The following is a 15,502-nucleotide window of genomic DNA, read 5'->3' on the forward strand; positions in this document are numbered from 1 at the left end:
TAGGGCTTATGGAAACTTCAGTGGTTTGGTTTTTGGGTTTTATTTAATCCTAATAAACTGTTTGTATATGAGATATTAGTACTACATTATCCTCACATCCTGTTTTCAGCTGCTGACTCTATCATAACTACTTCAGTTTCATCCAGAAATAACTTAGGAGTAAAAGAATCCTGCCAATGGGAAAGACCTGTTACTAAGTGAAGGCAGAAACATCACTCATTAAAGATGATACAGAAGAGCACAGTGACTCTATTTTACTGTATGTGCAAGAAAAAAAAAATTGAGGTATTTTGTTTGTATGGAAAGGTACTTTTCAGTCCAGTACTCTTAAAGAAAGTAATGGCTGCAGCTGCCGGTGCAAATTCTCCACATGCTGTCCTTTTGCATATGGGTGAAAAACTGTGAGGATGTAAGAGCATAGAAATGCCTAGACCACTGCCATTGGAGTTGAATGCATCGTGGAGATGTAGGGCAGTTTGAGAAGACTGGAAGAGAACTTTAAAAGACAAGGAGGTTGATCTGTCAGCCTGTTGGGATACCCTGACAGAGCTCTGGGCTTAGAAAGCATTAAAGCATAAAAATGTAATTAACATCAGTCAGCATGGTTTTATTAAAAAAAGAAAGTCTTAATCCCCCAAAATTAAAGCAAATAAGAGAAATGGCACAGATATGTTATACCTTTGAAAGGCATTGATTGACTCAGCTGAGTGTGCAGGTTAACTGACATGAAACTACCTTTTTAAATATACAGAGTGAAGAGCTGAGCTTAGCTGGGTTTCGCTGAAGAGCCTTAAGAGGACAGGCTATTTATAACTGTACTTATGCAGTGTGCTACAGGTCCTAAAGCTAAATCTAAATCATATGTAACTGAATTTTTTAGCTTACAAACTTAACTCCTGCAGCCTATTCACATGTGAGCCTAAACAAAGAAGAAAAAAGGCTGCTTTCATCTCATGGTATTGGTCTCCTCCATCTTCTCTGAAGCCATGGCAATACATAGTTGTTTTTTCACTGATCTCATGTGCTGTCCAAATGTATTTCAGGGAGAAAATCTAGATCTGGCTATTTCCAAGGATGAAGTTATGGCTATGATTGGGGAAGGCATCTGTGTGGTGAAGACACTAACAAGGAATCACCTGTACTGCGAGCCCCCCTCGGAGCAGCCGGCTCCGCGGCACCGCACCAAGCGCGAGGGCACGGACCTGCTCCCAGAGTTCACGGTAGGGAATCAGCAGCCCTGCCAGGAACCCTGGCATTTCTAGAGGCATGTGCAAGAACTGGGAGTGGGATGTGAAGTTAGGAAAGGTACAAGCCCTGCTGAGGGACAGGGAAGGTAACAGGGGTGGCAGGGAACTGGCCTTGTTCTCAAATTCTGCTCTTAAAGGCTAAAGTTGCCTGAAAGTAAACAGTATTGCTGGGTTCACTGTGCTGAGCTGTGGGACAGCTCTTCTGGGCAGCTGTGTGCCCCTGTGCTCATTCTGGAGAAGCCTTGTGGCTTTGTACTTCATTCCTGCACAGAGGAATGGAATCATCATGGCAAATACTTTCTTCTTGCAGGTTCAGATGGGAAACCTGAACTTCCTCCTGGGCCGAGTGCAGTATGACACAGAGAGCCAGCTCACCTTCCCGCTGGAGGCACAGATTGGTTTGGGTGTTGGTGCATCCTTTGTGGCACTGATTGTTCTGGTCATTGTCTTCATATACAGGTAAGAAGTTCTGGCATTGATGAGACCTTTAAGTTCCTCTCAATGTTTTTCAGTGGGTATCACCAAGTGTGTACATCTTGGGCCTAAACAAGGCTACAGTTTTCTTTATTTTGTGCCAAATTTTGAGCTCCTGGTGGTGTTGGATGCAGGAGGCATGTTGCACTGCTAGTCACAGTCTGCACTGTGGTTCATTGAGAATCTAGTGGGTGCTTCAATAGACACATCTAGTTTATGGTACACTGTGTGGTGTCCTGCAAAAATGATGCTCTGTAGAAATTGCCTCAGCACCAACTGCCCTGGCAGCAAAACAGCAGCTAGCAAGGACAGTCCCTGGGCTACTGCCACCAAGAACGATTTTTCTTCTTATTGCAGGAGGAAGAGCAAACAGGCTCTGAGGGATTACAAGAAAGTTCAAATCCAACTGGAAAATCTGGAAACAAGTGTTCGGGACAGATGCAAAAAGGAATTCACAGGTCAGTCACTGATCTCCTGGGTTTTTGCAGCTTCAGGGAAACTTGGAGAACCACCCTCAACCCAACCTCTCTTCCCATTCCTGTGTACTTGTCTGTGTAGCTCAGAGCAGGCAATAATTTATCCTGTGCCAGTGCATAGAAACATAGAGCCAAATTCTTGCTTTTTAAATTCTTTAATTCAGGGCACAGTGATTTTTATAGACCTCTCTCATTCTCCACTTCATCCTCCAGACTCAGGTGAAGAGGTAAAGTCAAGACAGCACACTTGGAGGGATCTTAAGGACAACTACTAGCCCAGTCTTTGTGTAGGGCAAGTTGAATTGCAGCCCATGTTCTAAGCTTACAAACTTTGTGCTTCAGCTCTTTACAACTGTGGGAGACGTGGGGCTCTGAAACTCTGCAGGTGACTGAGACTGTAGTCCCCAATTAATGTGTGAAGGAGTGAGAAGCAGGTCTCTAGTACTCTATCTTTGCTGTAGGTAATGCCTGTAACCACAGATGTGTGCTGAATAGTGGCTTCCTCTTTACAAAATTGGAAACCAACTCCTGATTGGAATGTTCCTCATGCTATTTCTCCTGCTGCCTAGTCTAGCTTTTAATGTTCTAGCAATGACACCCCAATATGCCTCTTCCTGAGAGGAAACATCCTTCTCTTTCTCAGTCCCATGCTGCTGGCCCTGGTTCCTCCACGTACCTCATGCTCTGCACCATCAGTTGAGATCATGTCAGTTGTGTCATCCTCATAGGCATTTTCCTTTCCCTCAGACCTGATGACTGAGATGATGGACCTCACAAGTGACCTTGTGGGCACAGGGATCCCCTTCCTGGACTACAAGTCCTATGCAGAACGCATTTTCTTTCCGGGTCACCGTGAGTCACCACTGCAAAGGGACCTTGACATCCCTGAGTGCCGACGGCAAACAGTGGAGCAGGGCTTGGTCCAGCTCTCCAACCTCCTCAACAGCAAACTCTTCCTCACAAAGGTAATGTCCCTCTCTCTCTGCTGGCAGCCTGCTGCAGGGCCAGAGCCACAGCACTGGCAGCAGGAGGTGGGCAGTGCCTGTTAAGGTTCATTCCTTAATAGTTCTCTGCACTGCTTCTTCCAAGAGCCAGCAGCTGTGACTGCTGTGTTTTCAGCAGAGTCACACACTGGCTTTTCTCTCTCCCACCAGTTCATCCACACTCTGGAGATCCAGCGCACTTTCTCTCCCAGAGACCGGGCCTATGTGGCATCGCTGCTCACGGTGTCGCTGCATGGGAAGCTGGAGTACTTCACTGACATCCTCAAAACACTGCTGAACGACCTTGTGGAGCAGTATGTGGCCAAGAACCCCAAGCTGATGCTGCGGAGGTGAGTGAGCCAGCCATGATCCCACTCCTGAGAGGGCAGAGCCTTCTGGCTGGCAAACTCTGAAAGTTTGCCAAGTCTTTTAATCCCACTTTGCTGTTTAGAGGTCTCTGAGTTAACAGTCATGCCATGTTTGGAAGCTAAACTGAGATATCTCCCATGTTTAGATCCCCAAATAGTCTCCTATCTGGTCCATCCTTCTGATCTGAACACATTTCCCTTGTTTGAGACCTACCAGAGGCTTGCCACTGTTCCCTGCTTCTTGTCTCTCCAGTTCTGTAATTTGGTGCCTCCTTCAGGCTGACAAGTGCTTCCAATAAGCAATGTAAAAAGCATTAACTGTGCTGTTCTCAAAAGGCTTTTTTTTCCTCTCCATTCTGTATTGTGACTTAGAGTGCACTTCTTCCAAAGGGAGTGATCTTTACCTCCAAATCTTTCCCCGGTTCTGCACCACAGTCTTGTGACCAATCTGATGCTCTTTTTCAGGACAGAAACAGTGGTAGAGAAGCTGTTGACCAACTGGATGTCCATCTGCCTGTACGCCTTTGTGAGGGTGAGCTCTTTGTCCCATTGTAATGTAGAGGGGCTGAAAGAGGGGAGAAAGGTACAGCTTTGCTTTGTGCCTCACTCATACTGAAATACTGCCAGGGTCGCCTTGTATTTCAGGTGAGAAATAAGGGCTGGGCTGCTCACTGGGAATGGGGATTCCTAAATCAGCATCAATACCACTTGTTTCCAGGATGTGTCACCAGGTCATGGAGGCCTCAGTGTAGCTCCTTTATCTTGAAATACACAGGACACAGGCTGGTCTGTGCATGGGAGGACAGATGCTGGTCTAATTCCTTTTCTAGAGGGCTGGGGAGGCAGCAAGGATTCTCTCAGATTAGTGACACAGAGGTAGAACAATGCCTTGGTCTGGTAGCTGGGCAGTGCACTTTTCCTGTGCATGGAGCTGTTGGCACAGGATCTTTCTTTGCCTACTGTGGCTCAGCTGCTGTATCCTCTGTCCTGCTTGATATCCATGTTTCCATGCCTGGGGGTCTGCTGGGAGGAGCAAGCTGAATTTCTCTCCTCCTTTCTATGCCAGGATTCTGTTGGGGAGCCCCTTTACATGCTGTTTCGAGGAATCAAACACCAGGTGGACAAAGGGCCAGTTGACTGGGTGACAGGGAAAGCCAAATATACCCTGAATGACAACCGCCTTCTGAGAGAGGACCTGGAGTATCGCACTCTGGTAAGTGCCAAATCTTCTGTCCTCTTTTGTACAGAAGGGCTGGATGTCTCTGCTGCCATAACCAAAGCACAAGTGCAGCACATCCTGCCACTGTCTCCTGGGAGCCAGGTTTGTTCCAGCAGCACAAGTTTGTAGATGATGAAGAGCTCTGCTAAATCAGGCACTTTTGGCCCAGGCTGATGGAAGCCTTCACCACACTCATCTGGTGTACGTGCTGTGCTGTGTCTAGAAATAAGGGAGTGATGTTGCTGATGGCACATCGAAGCTCCTGCCCAATGCTCTTGAACTGGCTTCCAGCTCTTGACCCAAGGCCAAGAACACAAGACTGAGGTGTTTAACATCTGTGATGTTTTATCTTCTGAATCTCCCAGTGAAAGGACTAGCTGTTAACTTGCCTGAATGCCAGCCATCAAAGGTGTAAATGTGTCAGATGTAATCTTATCAGCTAAGTAGCTGTGACCTTTTCTTCCCCAGACCTTAAATGCTTTGACACAAGCAGGAGTTGGTGCAGGAGGGGCAGAAGACTCTCAAGGGATTTCTGCGAAAGTGCTGGACTGTGACACCATAACGCAGGTGAAGGAGAAAATCCTAGATCAGATCTATAAAGGGACGCCATACTGTCACCGGCCAGACCCAGACACCCTGGACCTCGGTGAGCAGAGCTCTTTGGTGACAAAACTCAGTGAGGAGGTGAAGGAATGGTGGTTCAGTGTCTGTGCACAGCACCCTGGCATGTGTGACATTTGTCATTCTGTGCTGAGTGTGCAGAATCACTGACCACTCTGGCTGGGCACAACAGGGAGGAGGCTGTAACAGAAAGAGGCAGGGGTGGGAAAGAAGCAGTTGGGTTCACCCTCTTTCACTTCATGGTGTTCTTTGTCAGACTCAGACCACAGCAATGGCTTGGTCAAAGGGATATAGAAGTGTAGGGGGGGAGGAGGATTTGAGTGCAGTGCAAAGATGCTGTGGGCATAGACTGGCACTTCCTGGCAGCCTCTTAATAATATACATCAGGGAGGATTTTGCCCATGGTAGCTAATGAATGGTAGAACTTAGATTGGGAGAGAAAACACTCAGTTTTCCATCTTCTTAATTCTGTTGATTTAGGGATGAGAAGGTACCGAGGAAATAGTAGCTGGTAAGAACTCTGGGTGCATGTTTGTGGTTTGAGCCACCTCCTTGAAGAGTCACAATCTAACAGAATTTGTAGGAACATGATAGGTGGAATATGGGAGGCCATGAGGCCACCTGTCCCTATGCTCAGAGAGGTCTGTCCTGTGACTGCAGGACTCAGCATCATGACAGGCCCTTGCTCAGGTTATGTTGCCTGTTAAATAGCACAGGTAAAAGCTGACAAGGACCAAAGGGTGTTTAATGAGGTCAGCCAGGCTGACGCAGATGATGAGCAGTTAATCCTTTCCTTTTCTGTGTTTCAATGGCTGTAGAGTGGAGATCAGGGCTGGCAGGTCATCTGATACTGTCCGATGAGGATGTGACATCTGTTGTTCAAGGAACTTGGAAACGTCTGAACACTCTTCAGCATTACAAGGTCAGAACTCAGTCTGCCATTGCCTTATCTCTCCTCTCATCCTTCTACACACTGTCAGGCTCTGTTTGTAGCTCTGGCTCCTGGTGGACCACTGTCAGAAGGTTGGACCTTTCTTGCAGAGCATATTCAAATTAAGTCAGTGCTGTGGCTGCAGCCTGACATCCTCAAACACAACCCTGTCTTTATCCCATACCTGAGATGTGGGCATGTCTAGGGCTTGGAAGGATAGGCACAAGTTCATACTGCAGTGAAGGTGATGTGCTGGATCTGTTCTTGTTCCAGGCCAGATCAGTCAGGAGGTGATGACACACTGAGCTGCCAAGTACCTTCTAACAATGGAAAGAGGGATTTTTTAAATTGCCTTGCACCAGTGTGTTGTATCTTGCAGTATGTTAGTACCTTGCTGCAACATGTTCTAGATCTGAATGACCTAAATCCCTGAGTATTATCTTCGTTGTGCTTTGAACATTTGTTCTTTAATTGGTACAGACAAGATTTTCTCACCCTCAGGAAAGACAGTGATGGTGCCTCCAAATCCCTATTTCTGTCCCTGTTTCTAGTGATGGTACAGCCTGTTATGCTCTACAAGCACTTGCCTATTATGCTGATGAGAAACCTGCCATTTGCTTTGAATATTGTTGTTTTCCTTGTGTGCAGGTGCCTGATGGAGCAACAGTAGCACTTGTCCCACGCCTGACCAAGCACATCCACAGGGAAAATCAGGATTACATCCCAGGAGAAAGTGAGTTCGATGACTTGTTCTCATAAAATTACTTCAGAGCACTTGCCAGTTAGTGGGACAAGTCTCTTGCTGTAGCCCCAGCTTTATGCTGATATTGAAGGCTGACACATGCCTTGGATCTTCATAGGATTGTCAGGAAATGTGAAAGCTTGGTCAGGTGAGGTCAGAGAAAAGCAAAAGTGTGAGAGCAGAGGAAGGCTCAGCTGGGTGTGAAAATGCAGAACGAGCACAGTTGCCTGACTCTCTAGGATTGACCACAGTCTGCAACTTGCAGAAATCTTTGTGCCTTTAGGTGCTGAACATGGCCTGAGAGGGATGATGGGATGTCAGGCAGTTTCCTTACTGCCTGGCAGAGTGGACAACTCCATGGCATGAGGAATAGTAGCTACAGGCTGCAGCTTAAGAGATTGAAATTGGATATGGAACAAAACTTCTTCAGCAAAAGAGTGGTTCAACCCTGAAACAGACCACTGGGGTGGTGGGGGATCTCTGTGTGGGGAAGTTTCCAAGACCTTGAAGTTTTTAGGTGAACAAAGGCAACCTGCTGTATAGTTGGCAATGTTTGTACTCTGCAGAAAGCTGGATAGAGGCCTCTAGAGATTCCTTCCCATCTGTGTTTCTGTTATACTGGGAAATCTTGCTTTCTTGGGCCTCACCTGGCCAAGGTCTACTGTGAGAGAGCCAACACTCATCTGTAAACAATTGCTTGGTTTAGAAACACCAATGCTGGAGGACGCAGATGAAGGTGGGATCAAACTTTGGCACCTGGTAAAACCAACAGAAGAGCCAGAGCTTCCCAAGCATCGGCGTGGGAGCTTAAGAGATCGGGAGCGGGCCAAGGCAATCCCAGAGATCTATCTCACACGTCTGCTCTCAATGAAGGTGAGAAGAAGCACAGATTGTGTTGTGCTTGGGATCTTGCCTTCCTTCATATCCCCCAGCAGATTGCAGGGTTGTGTGTGAAGATGAAGCAATACCCTTTACCTGCAGTGGCTTTGAGAACATTTGAGTCTCCTCTACATTTTGCTTTGTTCACAAGGTTCTCCCTGACCTCTGTTCCACATACCACAGGAGCCTCCTTTCTCCTTTGTGGCTGCTCCCTTTAGTGGGGGTGGAGTGTCCTTGGATGAGTGAGGGGCTGTCACTGAGAAGAAGAGAGTGACCTCTCATCTTTGAGGCCTAGGCTCTCTATTCTCCTCTGCCTGTGCTGACCCTGTCCTGCTTGATTTTCCACAGGGCACTCTGCAGAAGTTTGTGGATGACTTGTTCCAGGTGATCCTCAGTACCAACCGCCCTGTTCCTCTGGCAGTCAAGTACTTCTTTGACCTGTTAGATGAGCAGGCCATGCACTATGGCATTGCAGACCCTGAGACCATCCATATCTGGAAGACAAACAGGTAGGGTGTTCCTGCGGGCCCTGGAGGAGGCACTGCTGACTTGCTTAGAGCTTGCAAAGTGACAGCCACCTCTGCCTACTGAGGAGCAGCAAAATTCAAGTGCAGGGCAGCAAACCATAGGGTGAAGAGCTGGTTTTGCGGGGAGGGCAGAGCAGAGAGATGCAGTAACATGTAGAATATCTTTCAGCACTGTAGCTGCCACCTCTGCTGATGCCCTTTTGCACTTCCTTCCTCTCTACAGCCTCCCCCTGCGGTTCTGGATCAACATCATCAAGAACCCCCAGTTTGTTTTTGATGTCCAGACGTCGGATAACGTGGACGCTGTGCTGCTGGTCATTGCACAGACCTTCATGGATTCCTGTACAATAGCTGACCATAAGTTAGGGCGGGTGAGTACAGAGGAGAAAGGACCATGGTTGGCACAGAGAGTTGAGTGCTGCCTTAGGAAGGCAGTAATGTTTAAAAAGCACCATGGGGACAGCAGGCCAGGCTCCCCCTGGCTCCCATGTGCAGCTGGAGAGGAATGGGGACTCCTGGGAAGAGAGGAGAGAGGATCAGATTTTGTTTAGCAACAAGAAATTGTTGAGGAATGCTCTTTATTTACAGCTTGCAGTTATTTGGGGGGACAGAGCTGAATTGGCAGTTGGCTGTGGCAGACAGTGGGAGTCACAGGATGTAACTTGGGACATTCACATTGGCCATCAGAAAGGCTTTCCACCATCACTACTCATCCTGTGCTGAGGGTGGAACAGTCCTGCACAGGTCACCACAGATGGGATGGGTGGATCTCTGGAGCACATCAGGCATCACACATAGCCAGTGTGATCTCATACTGGTGATCACCCAGCTCCAGGGGGAAGGCTGGACTAGGGATCCCAGAGTGCCTTCATCAGCACATCTCAGGGTACCTCAGACTGCATTACTAGAAGAGAGCCTGTTATTTGAAGTGCCTCTCCATGCAGAGGACAAAAAATTCCTGATCCTGAACAAATGGCAGAAAATAGAAGTGTGTTACCTGCTGAGGTTAGTCCACAGCACAATAAAGGAGCTTTTCATAACCAATTCTGGTTTTGGATGTTCAAGGACTCTCCAATCAATAAGCTGCTTTATGCCCGGGACATTCCTCGCTACAAGCAGATGGTGGAAAGGTAAGTGATGGGTGTGAGGAGCTGTAGTTTCAGCAGGGAGGACGGGGGACCATGCACTAATTCCTGTGTGCTCCTGTCTAGGTACTATGCAGACATTCGTCAGACCATCTCTGCCAGTGACCAGGAGATGAACTCTGCCCTGGCTGAGCTGTCACGGGTAAATAAAAGTATTTCAGAAGTCACTTGGCCCCTCACCTGTGCATCCAGGAGAGAGTTGTTAATGCCAAGATGGGATATTCCAGCTGAGTGTGCAGTTCTGCTCAAACACACTGACTGTGCCTAGTGGCTGCCCTGCACCACAGAGAGGGTGAGGGTCTGCCCAGCAAGCACTGGAGAGAAGAGGGGGTAGTCAAGGATTCAGGGCAAGAAATACATGTGATTTTTCCTTTGCTAGCAGCTGTTGGTGAATTCTCTTTCCTGTTGCTTTCTTAATGAGTTATGAGGACATAGAATTTGACAGGACAGTTGTTGTGTCTCACAGTTTTGTCTAATTTCTTCTCTTATAAACAGAATTACTCAGGTGACCTTAATTCCCTGGTGGCTCTACATGAATTGTACAAATACATCAATAAGTACTATGACCAGGTGAGTATATTTCCAGCAGGTATGAATATACCTTTCTTCTTCTACCACCCAAACAAAAAAGCTACAAAAAATTAACAATTAAGAGCAGCCAGACTATTCCAACACTGTATTGTTTCATTGGCATGCATAACTCGTGTCATGAGTTTGTTTTATTCTTATCAAAGAGCAAGGGAGGAGTTATCTCTAACTTGGAGCTTCTTGGGATTTCATATGTGCTTCCTTATTTTTACTCCAATATCCAAATACTCTACTTAAAGAAGAAATGCAGTTAGTTCAGATTAATTTACTAAAGACTTAATTTTCAGGTGAGGAGTTTAGCTTTTTTTTTTTGCCGTGTCAAGTCTGTAAGTTAGTACAATGAATCTAGAATACTTCTTTTGTGGTTAGTTTGAGATTAATTACTACATACCCACTCTAGACTAGAGCATGCTGAATTTCAGCTTGAGGCTCTCCATAATGCATGGTGTTCAGCTGGTTGGGTGTTGTGTGCTGGAGAAAGGCTGCCAGTGAGCTCTGTCTGGTTGCAGATCATTACTGCCTTGGAAGAAGACCCGACGGCACAGAAGATGCAGCTTGGATATAGACTGCAACAGATTGCAGCAGCTGTGGAGAATAAAGTCACAGATTTGTGACAGGCAGACTGCTCTCCCCTGGCTGAATGGGGACAGTGCTCATCCCAGTTGATAAACAGGGTGTCCTGCTGCCATTGGAACCAGACTCTCCAAGGAACCTGCGGGTGACGTGAGCAAGGGGATGGCCAAGGCAGTACAAAGTACATGCGTCCTTGCATCTCAGAGAATATTTTTTTACAGTTTTTTTTTTTCTTTTTAAAAGCAAAATGAAACAAAAAAAAAAGGACAAACTCTGGTTTTTCTCTGGCAGACTGCTGAGGGACCACACAGGTCCTTCCTACAGATGTTATGTGAATGTGCCAAGTTTGCAAACCATGTTATTGAAGAGTCAGGTGACAACACCGAGCACTGTCTGTGGAGTCCTCAGCCTTGCACGGATGCCCTTTCCAGGGCTGGAACACTCCCTGCTGCAACCACTCACTTCCTTGGGGATCAGGAAGCTTTTCCTGGGTTGATGGCTGTGCTAACCTCTGTTGCCAGCTAGCAAGCACTCCTGAGAAACTCCTTGTAGCAATGTCCCTGCTGGTCCCAGATGTTGGATGTGGAAAGGAGAATGTCAAATGGTGAAGGTCTCTTGCTCCCCAGTGCTCTGATCTCTGACAGCTCGTGTGTGGCACCTGCTTGGCTGGAATGTGCTCACCAGCATGGGTGTTTGCCACAGGGCCCACTGTAAATGAACAGCACCCCTCACCCTTTCCCTCAGGACAAATTCAGTGTTTGTGAGTCGCTACCTGGCTCACTTTGGTCTCCACTGACTCAGCTCGGATCTGTCTTCCTGGTTCCTTGTGGTCAGAGGTTGCCCTGCTCTTTGGAAAAGCACAACAAATGCCTTGTGCCACTCCCCCTTCCTCCAGTGTCCAGCTGTTCTGCTGCTCTGAACTGGACTTGTAAATACCCTCAAAGTTAATGTATTTAAATGCTAAAGGAGAATGTTTAACTTTGTGGCTTTGAGACAAAGCTTTTCTTGGAGAAGTATCTCTGTGCACTTCTACTGACAAACGTCTGTCAGCACTGGAGCAGTTTTCTCCACTGCTTTGTCTGCAGGGATAACTTGTAGGTGTCTCCGTTGTCGTACCAGCAGCTCGCCTTTCCCCGTGGCTCAGTCCCAGGCTCTCTTTGTGCTCTTCTCTTAGGCTTGCCTTACACCTAACTCTCAGCTCCACTGCTCAAACTCTCCTCTTGTGGCACATAGAAGGGTTATCTGGTGATCTGTGAACTCAAAGGAGCTGTCAAGCACAACCATGATGTTCCCAAGGAGGGTCGGGTGTCCTGCAAAAAGGAAAAAAGGAATGATTTGTGCATGGAGGAGAGGCCTGGAGCAGGCACAAGCACAGTTAGTTGGCAGCTGTCACTGGGCAGCTCCTCACTGCTCTCTCCTTAGTTCCTCCACTTTGTGAACAGTCCTCTGCCCTTCTAGGAGCTAATTTATAAGGGTGATTTATTTGTTCTCTCTCCTGCTCACCCCACCCCTGCCCCCCCAGCTGCTAATTCCACCTCGATGTCCTGTGTGCCTGGGGCAGGTAGACAGGTCTGACTCCTCTGCCACTACTCTGAGGTGGTGATTGTGTGGGCCAGGAGGGAGCAGAGCTAGAACAGAGCAGGATCACATCCCTACCTCTCTTTACTTTGCAAATAGCAGTAATTCCAGGCCTGCTCCATCAGCCCTGTGGCTTGGTGTGAGTGCTGTGCAGTTGCAGAATTGTTCTTGGAGCAGGCTAATGCTGGCCTCTGTTCCTCTTCTGTGACCCTCTCTCAGCAGTATAGCAGTGTTCCCAGGTACATGGTGTGCCCAGAGTATGAGCATCCCTGTGCAACCTTCTGCTCCTATCTTGCTGTACAGAGCAGCAGGGTGGCTGGCTGGCTGCTGCCAGGCAAAAATGGGGCTGCAGAGTTTGCCTCTTTCCCCAGGTGATGACCAGTTAGGGTCTCACTTCTGCCTGACCATCCATTTCCACAAAACTCATGGGAACTTAGCATCTCTGAAACCTTTGTCTTGACTGAATCTGATTGAATTGGTCACCCCAAAAAGCTGAGTAGAGGAAAGGACTGCTGGATGGGAAAAAGCCAATACAATGCATGTTAGTAAAGCCCATTCCTTTAGGGACTGCAGGAGGAGATTCCTTGGTTTAAGGCAGGTGCAGGTATAGTGGTGGAGTAGCATTGTCCCCTTGTGTGTTGGTGGATGGCCTTTCTACCCTAGGAAACAAGGCCTGGTTTGTGGCCTCTCCAACTTGCTCAGTGTCTGCCAGAAGCCACAGACTCTCTGCTGGATTTCTGGCTCTACAGACTGTCAGTGTCTGCCCCTATTTTTGCAGAATTATCTCTGCACTTTCCCAGAACAGAGTGGCTTGAGGCTTAATTCTCATTCCACCTCCCACTGGTATCCACATTCTCTCTGCTTCTGTGTTCCTGGATGTTGGAAATCATCTCCTTTCTCCAAGTGTATCTGTGAAAGTCTGCTTTTATTAGATTGATAATCAAGACTTTAAAATAGAGCTAAACATAGGTGATTGACTTACTTAACATGTTCAGCTTGTCCTTGCATGGCTGGACAGGACACACTGCCCAGTGCAGGTGCAGTGAGGGTGGACAGCTGGTAGTGCCCATCTCCTCCCGTCCATCTGTCCTCAGTGTTGTAGACACCAGCATCCTGCTCCCTGTGGACACACACTGAAGGCCCTCACTGGGATCAGCTTGGGTGTTTAGGCATGGCCATGCCCCTCTTACCTCCGTCCGTGCCCCTCTCCTGCGGCAAAATCCATTTCTGTGGCAGGGTTCTGTTGCATTTAAATTTGCACAAAACAGGTGTTATTATGAAATTCCCTACTGCAGGGAAAAACTTATTTATTTATTCCTCCTGATCCTTCCAAGTTTTTTCCAGTCTCTGCCTGATTCCACAACCAACCGGACATTCCTTGTCAAGGACAGAGAATCCTGTGTGGATGTTCCTGTTTGCTCACAGGTAGCAAGTTCAGTGGGCACCAGCAGAGAGAGCCCTGCTACCGCAGCCTGCTGTGGGACACAGGGATGTCACTGCTCCAGGGGGACTCCCAGGACCTCGATGTTCCCCGTGGCAGGCACCCAGCTTTATTTAGTGCTGTGGTCAGAAGGAGGGACTTGCTTTTGCCGTGGTCTGGGTGAAGGGCTGAGAATTGATCAGTGTTAAGATAAATCTCCGTTAGTGTATTTGAATGTCTCTCCCTTTGGCTCGATGAAGCACAGCTGGTGCCCACGTGATGTAGATGTGAGAGCTCCTCCTTTCATCTGTCTGATGGCAAATTTAGGCTGTACCTGAAAGCTTTTTTATTTTGGTAGAAATGATGGCTGATTCTTTTAAATGAAAATAGAGGGCTCTTGGGTGCCGCTGCTTTGGTGGAATGCCATCTTTTTCAGGGGGTGCCCTGGTTGCAGCAAGATGCTTTTTTTTGTTGTTGTTGTTGGATTTTTTTTTCCTCCTTTTTTTTTTTTTTAATGTGTGCCTTTCTTGTGGGGATGGTTATTTTGGTTTCCAGAACACCCAGGGCATTTGCTCTTGTAGTCTTTTTCCTGGTCTGTGTCGTGGTGACTCTGCTCTGTCCCAGCCTTGTGACTTGGTGTCTGTCTGTCTGTTATGGTATGGCCTGACCTGCATTTATGCCCTGCCACACCTTAGGTTCTGCTCAGAGCACCCAAGGTACTGTCTTTCTCAAGTTTGAATTAATAATTAATATAAAAAGCTTGAAAAAAAAAATCTGAATTTTGTTACATAGTGTAATAACTGTTTGTAGATACTGTTCTGAGATGTAGGAATCTATTGGTGATATAAGAGGTTTTGTCTGTAAATAATCAGTTTAGAGTCAAAATGATTTTAATAAAGAGAATTCTTACACAATAATTCAATAAATTTTAATATACAACCTCTGTGTCATGCTGGTATTGCATGATGATGCAATTGCAAATTTCACAGAATGTATATGCCTCTTTTCCTTCCTAAGTGGAAACTGTACTCTGAAGCACCAGGACCTGGAAGCTGTGTGAGGAGTGAGGCTTTTCCTTCCTCCCTAGGCTGTGTTTCTTCAAGATAACCTTGTGCCACCTTCCACCTGCATCCCTCTGCAGTTTCCAGAGCTCAAATACCATCCCTGCCCACAGGAGCAGGCAGCCTCCCTCCACAGACACTCATCTTGGGCTGGCCCTGGGGCCACATGGTGCCCTGGCTGTGGTCTCACTGTGGGTAAGGGTTGCTGAACCTTCACTGTTGGTCACTGCTGTCCACCAGCGTGAGGCAGAAAGTGGTGCTCCTAATTTACCAAAACAACTTAATTAGTAAATGAATTTCACAGTTCTTCCCAGACAGCAATCTGGCTTCTGGCCCATCTGTCCTCTTTTCTTCCCTCCCCTTCCTTTATTAGCAGAGTTTTGTACAGTCTGCTTCTCCCCCTCTTTTAGTCCCTGCTCTCTGTACTGTGTGTGTCCTTGTTGCCCTTTAAGGGGCCACAAGCCACTTGTCCCCTGCCTGCTGCCCGGCAGGCCTCAGCGCCCGGCCTGGGGCAGCCTCTGCCGCCTCCCTTGGTATTTTTAGTGCAGGGAAGGCAGGTGAGAGCAGAGGGGCACAGGCAGGGGGAGAACCACTCTGGGAGGCCCTGGCCTGGGTTTGGCAGCCTGAAGCTGCAGCAGAGCTACTGCAGGCAGGGTTAACCCTTTGCTGC

General features: G+C 47.6%; 1 protein-coding gene across 5 annotated transcripts in view; it reads left to right on the plus strand.

Moving 5' to 3' along the window:
• Positions 1-14,710, plus strand: part of PLXNB1 (plexin B1) — a 77,338-nt gene extending 62,628 nt beyond the window's left edge. For all 5 annotated transcript variants that reach the window (XM_054639971.2, XM_077184273.1, XM_077184274.1 and 2 more), the window contains 17 exons: positions 1,044-1,220; positions 1,558-1,706; positions 2,079-2,179; positions 2,945-3,162; positions 3,352-3,530; positions 4,014-4,080; positions 4,615-4,761; positions 5,236-5,413; positions 6,207-6,310; positions 6,968-7,052; positions 7,768-7,934; positions 8,289-8,449; positions 8,691-8,838; positions 9,533-9,597; positions 9,679-9,754; positions 10,108-10,182; positions 10,710-14,710. In XM_054639971.2, coding sequence (XP_054495946.2) covers positions 1,044-1,220; positions 1,558-1,706; positions 2,079-2,179; positions 2,945-3,162; positions 3,352-3,530; positions 4,014-4,080; positions 4,615-4,761; positions 5,236-5,413; positions 6,207-6,310; positions 6,968-7,052; positions 7,768-7,934; positions 8,289-8,449; positions 8,691-8,838; positions 9,533-9,597; positions 9,679-9,754; positions 10,108-10,182; positions 10,710-10,814 — 2,202 coding nt within the window. In that variant the 3' untranslated portion in view covers positions 10,815-14,710. The remainder of the gene's footprint in view (positions 1-1,043; positions 1,221-1,557; positions 1,707-2,078; positions 2,180-2,944; positions 3,163-3,351; positions 3,531-4,013; positions 4,081-4,614; positions 4,762-5,235; positions 5,414-6,206; positions 6,311-6,967; positions 7,053-7,767; positions 7,935-8,288; positions 8,450-8,690; positions 8,839-9,532; positions 9,598-9,678; positions 9,755-10,107; positions 10,183-10,709) is intronic.
• The last annotated feature ends 792 nt before the right edge of the window (positions 14,711-15,502 follow it).

This window comes from Agelaius phoeniceus, chromosome 11, assembly GCF_051311805.1.
Source record: "Agelaius phoeniceus isolate bAgePho1 chromosome 11, bAgePho1.hap1, whole genome shotgun sequence".
Lineage (NCBI taxonomy): Eukaryota > Metazoa > Chordata > Aves > Passeriformes > Icteridae > Agelaius > Agelaius phoeniceus.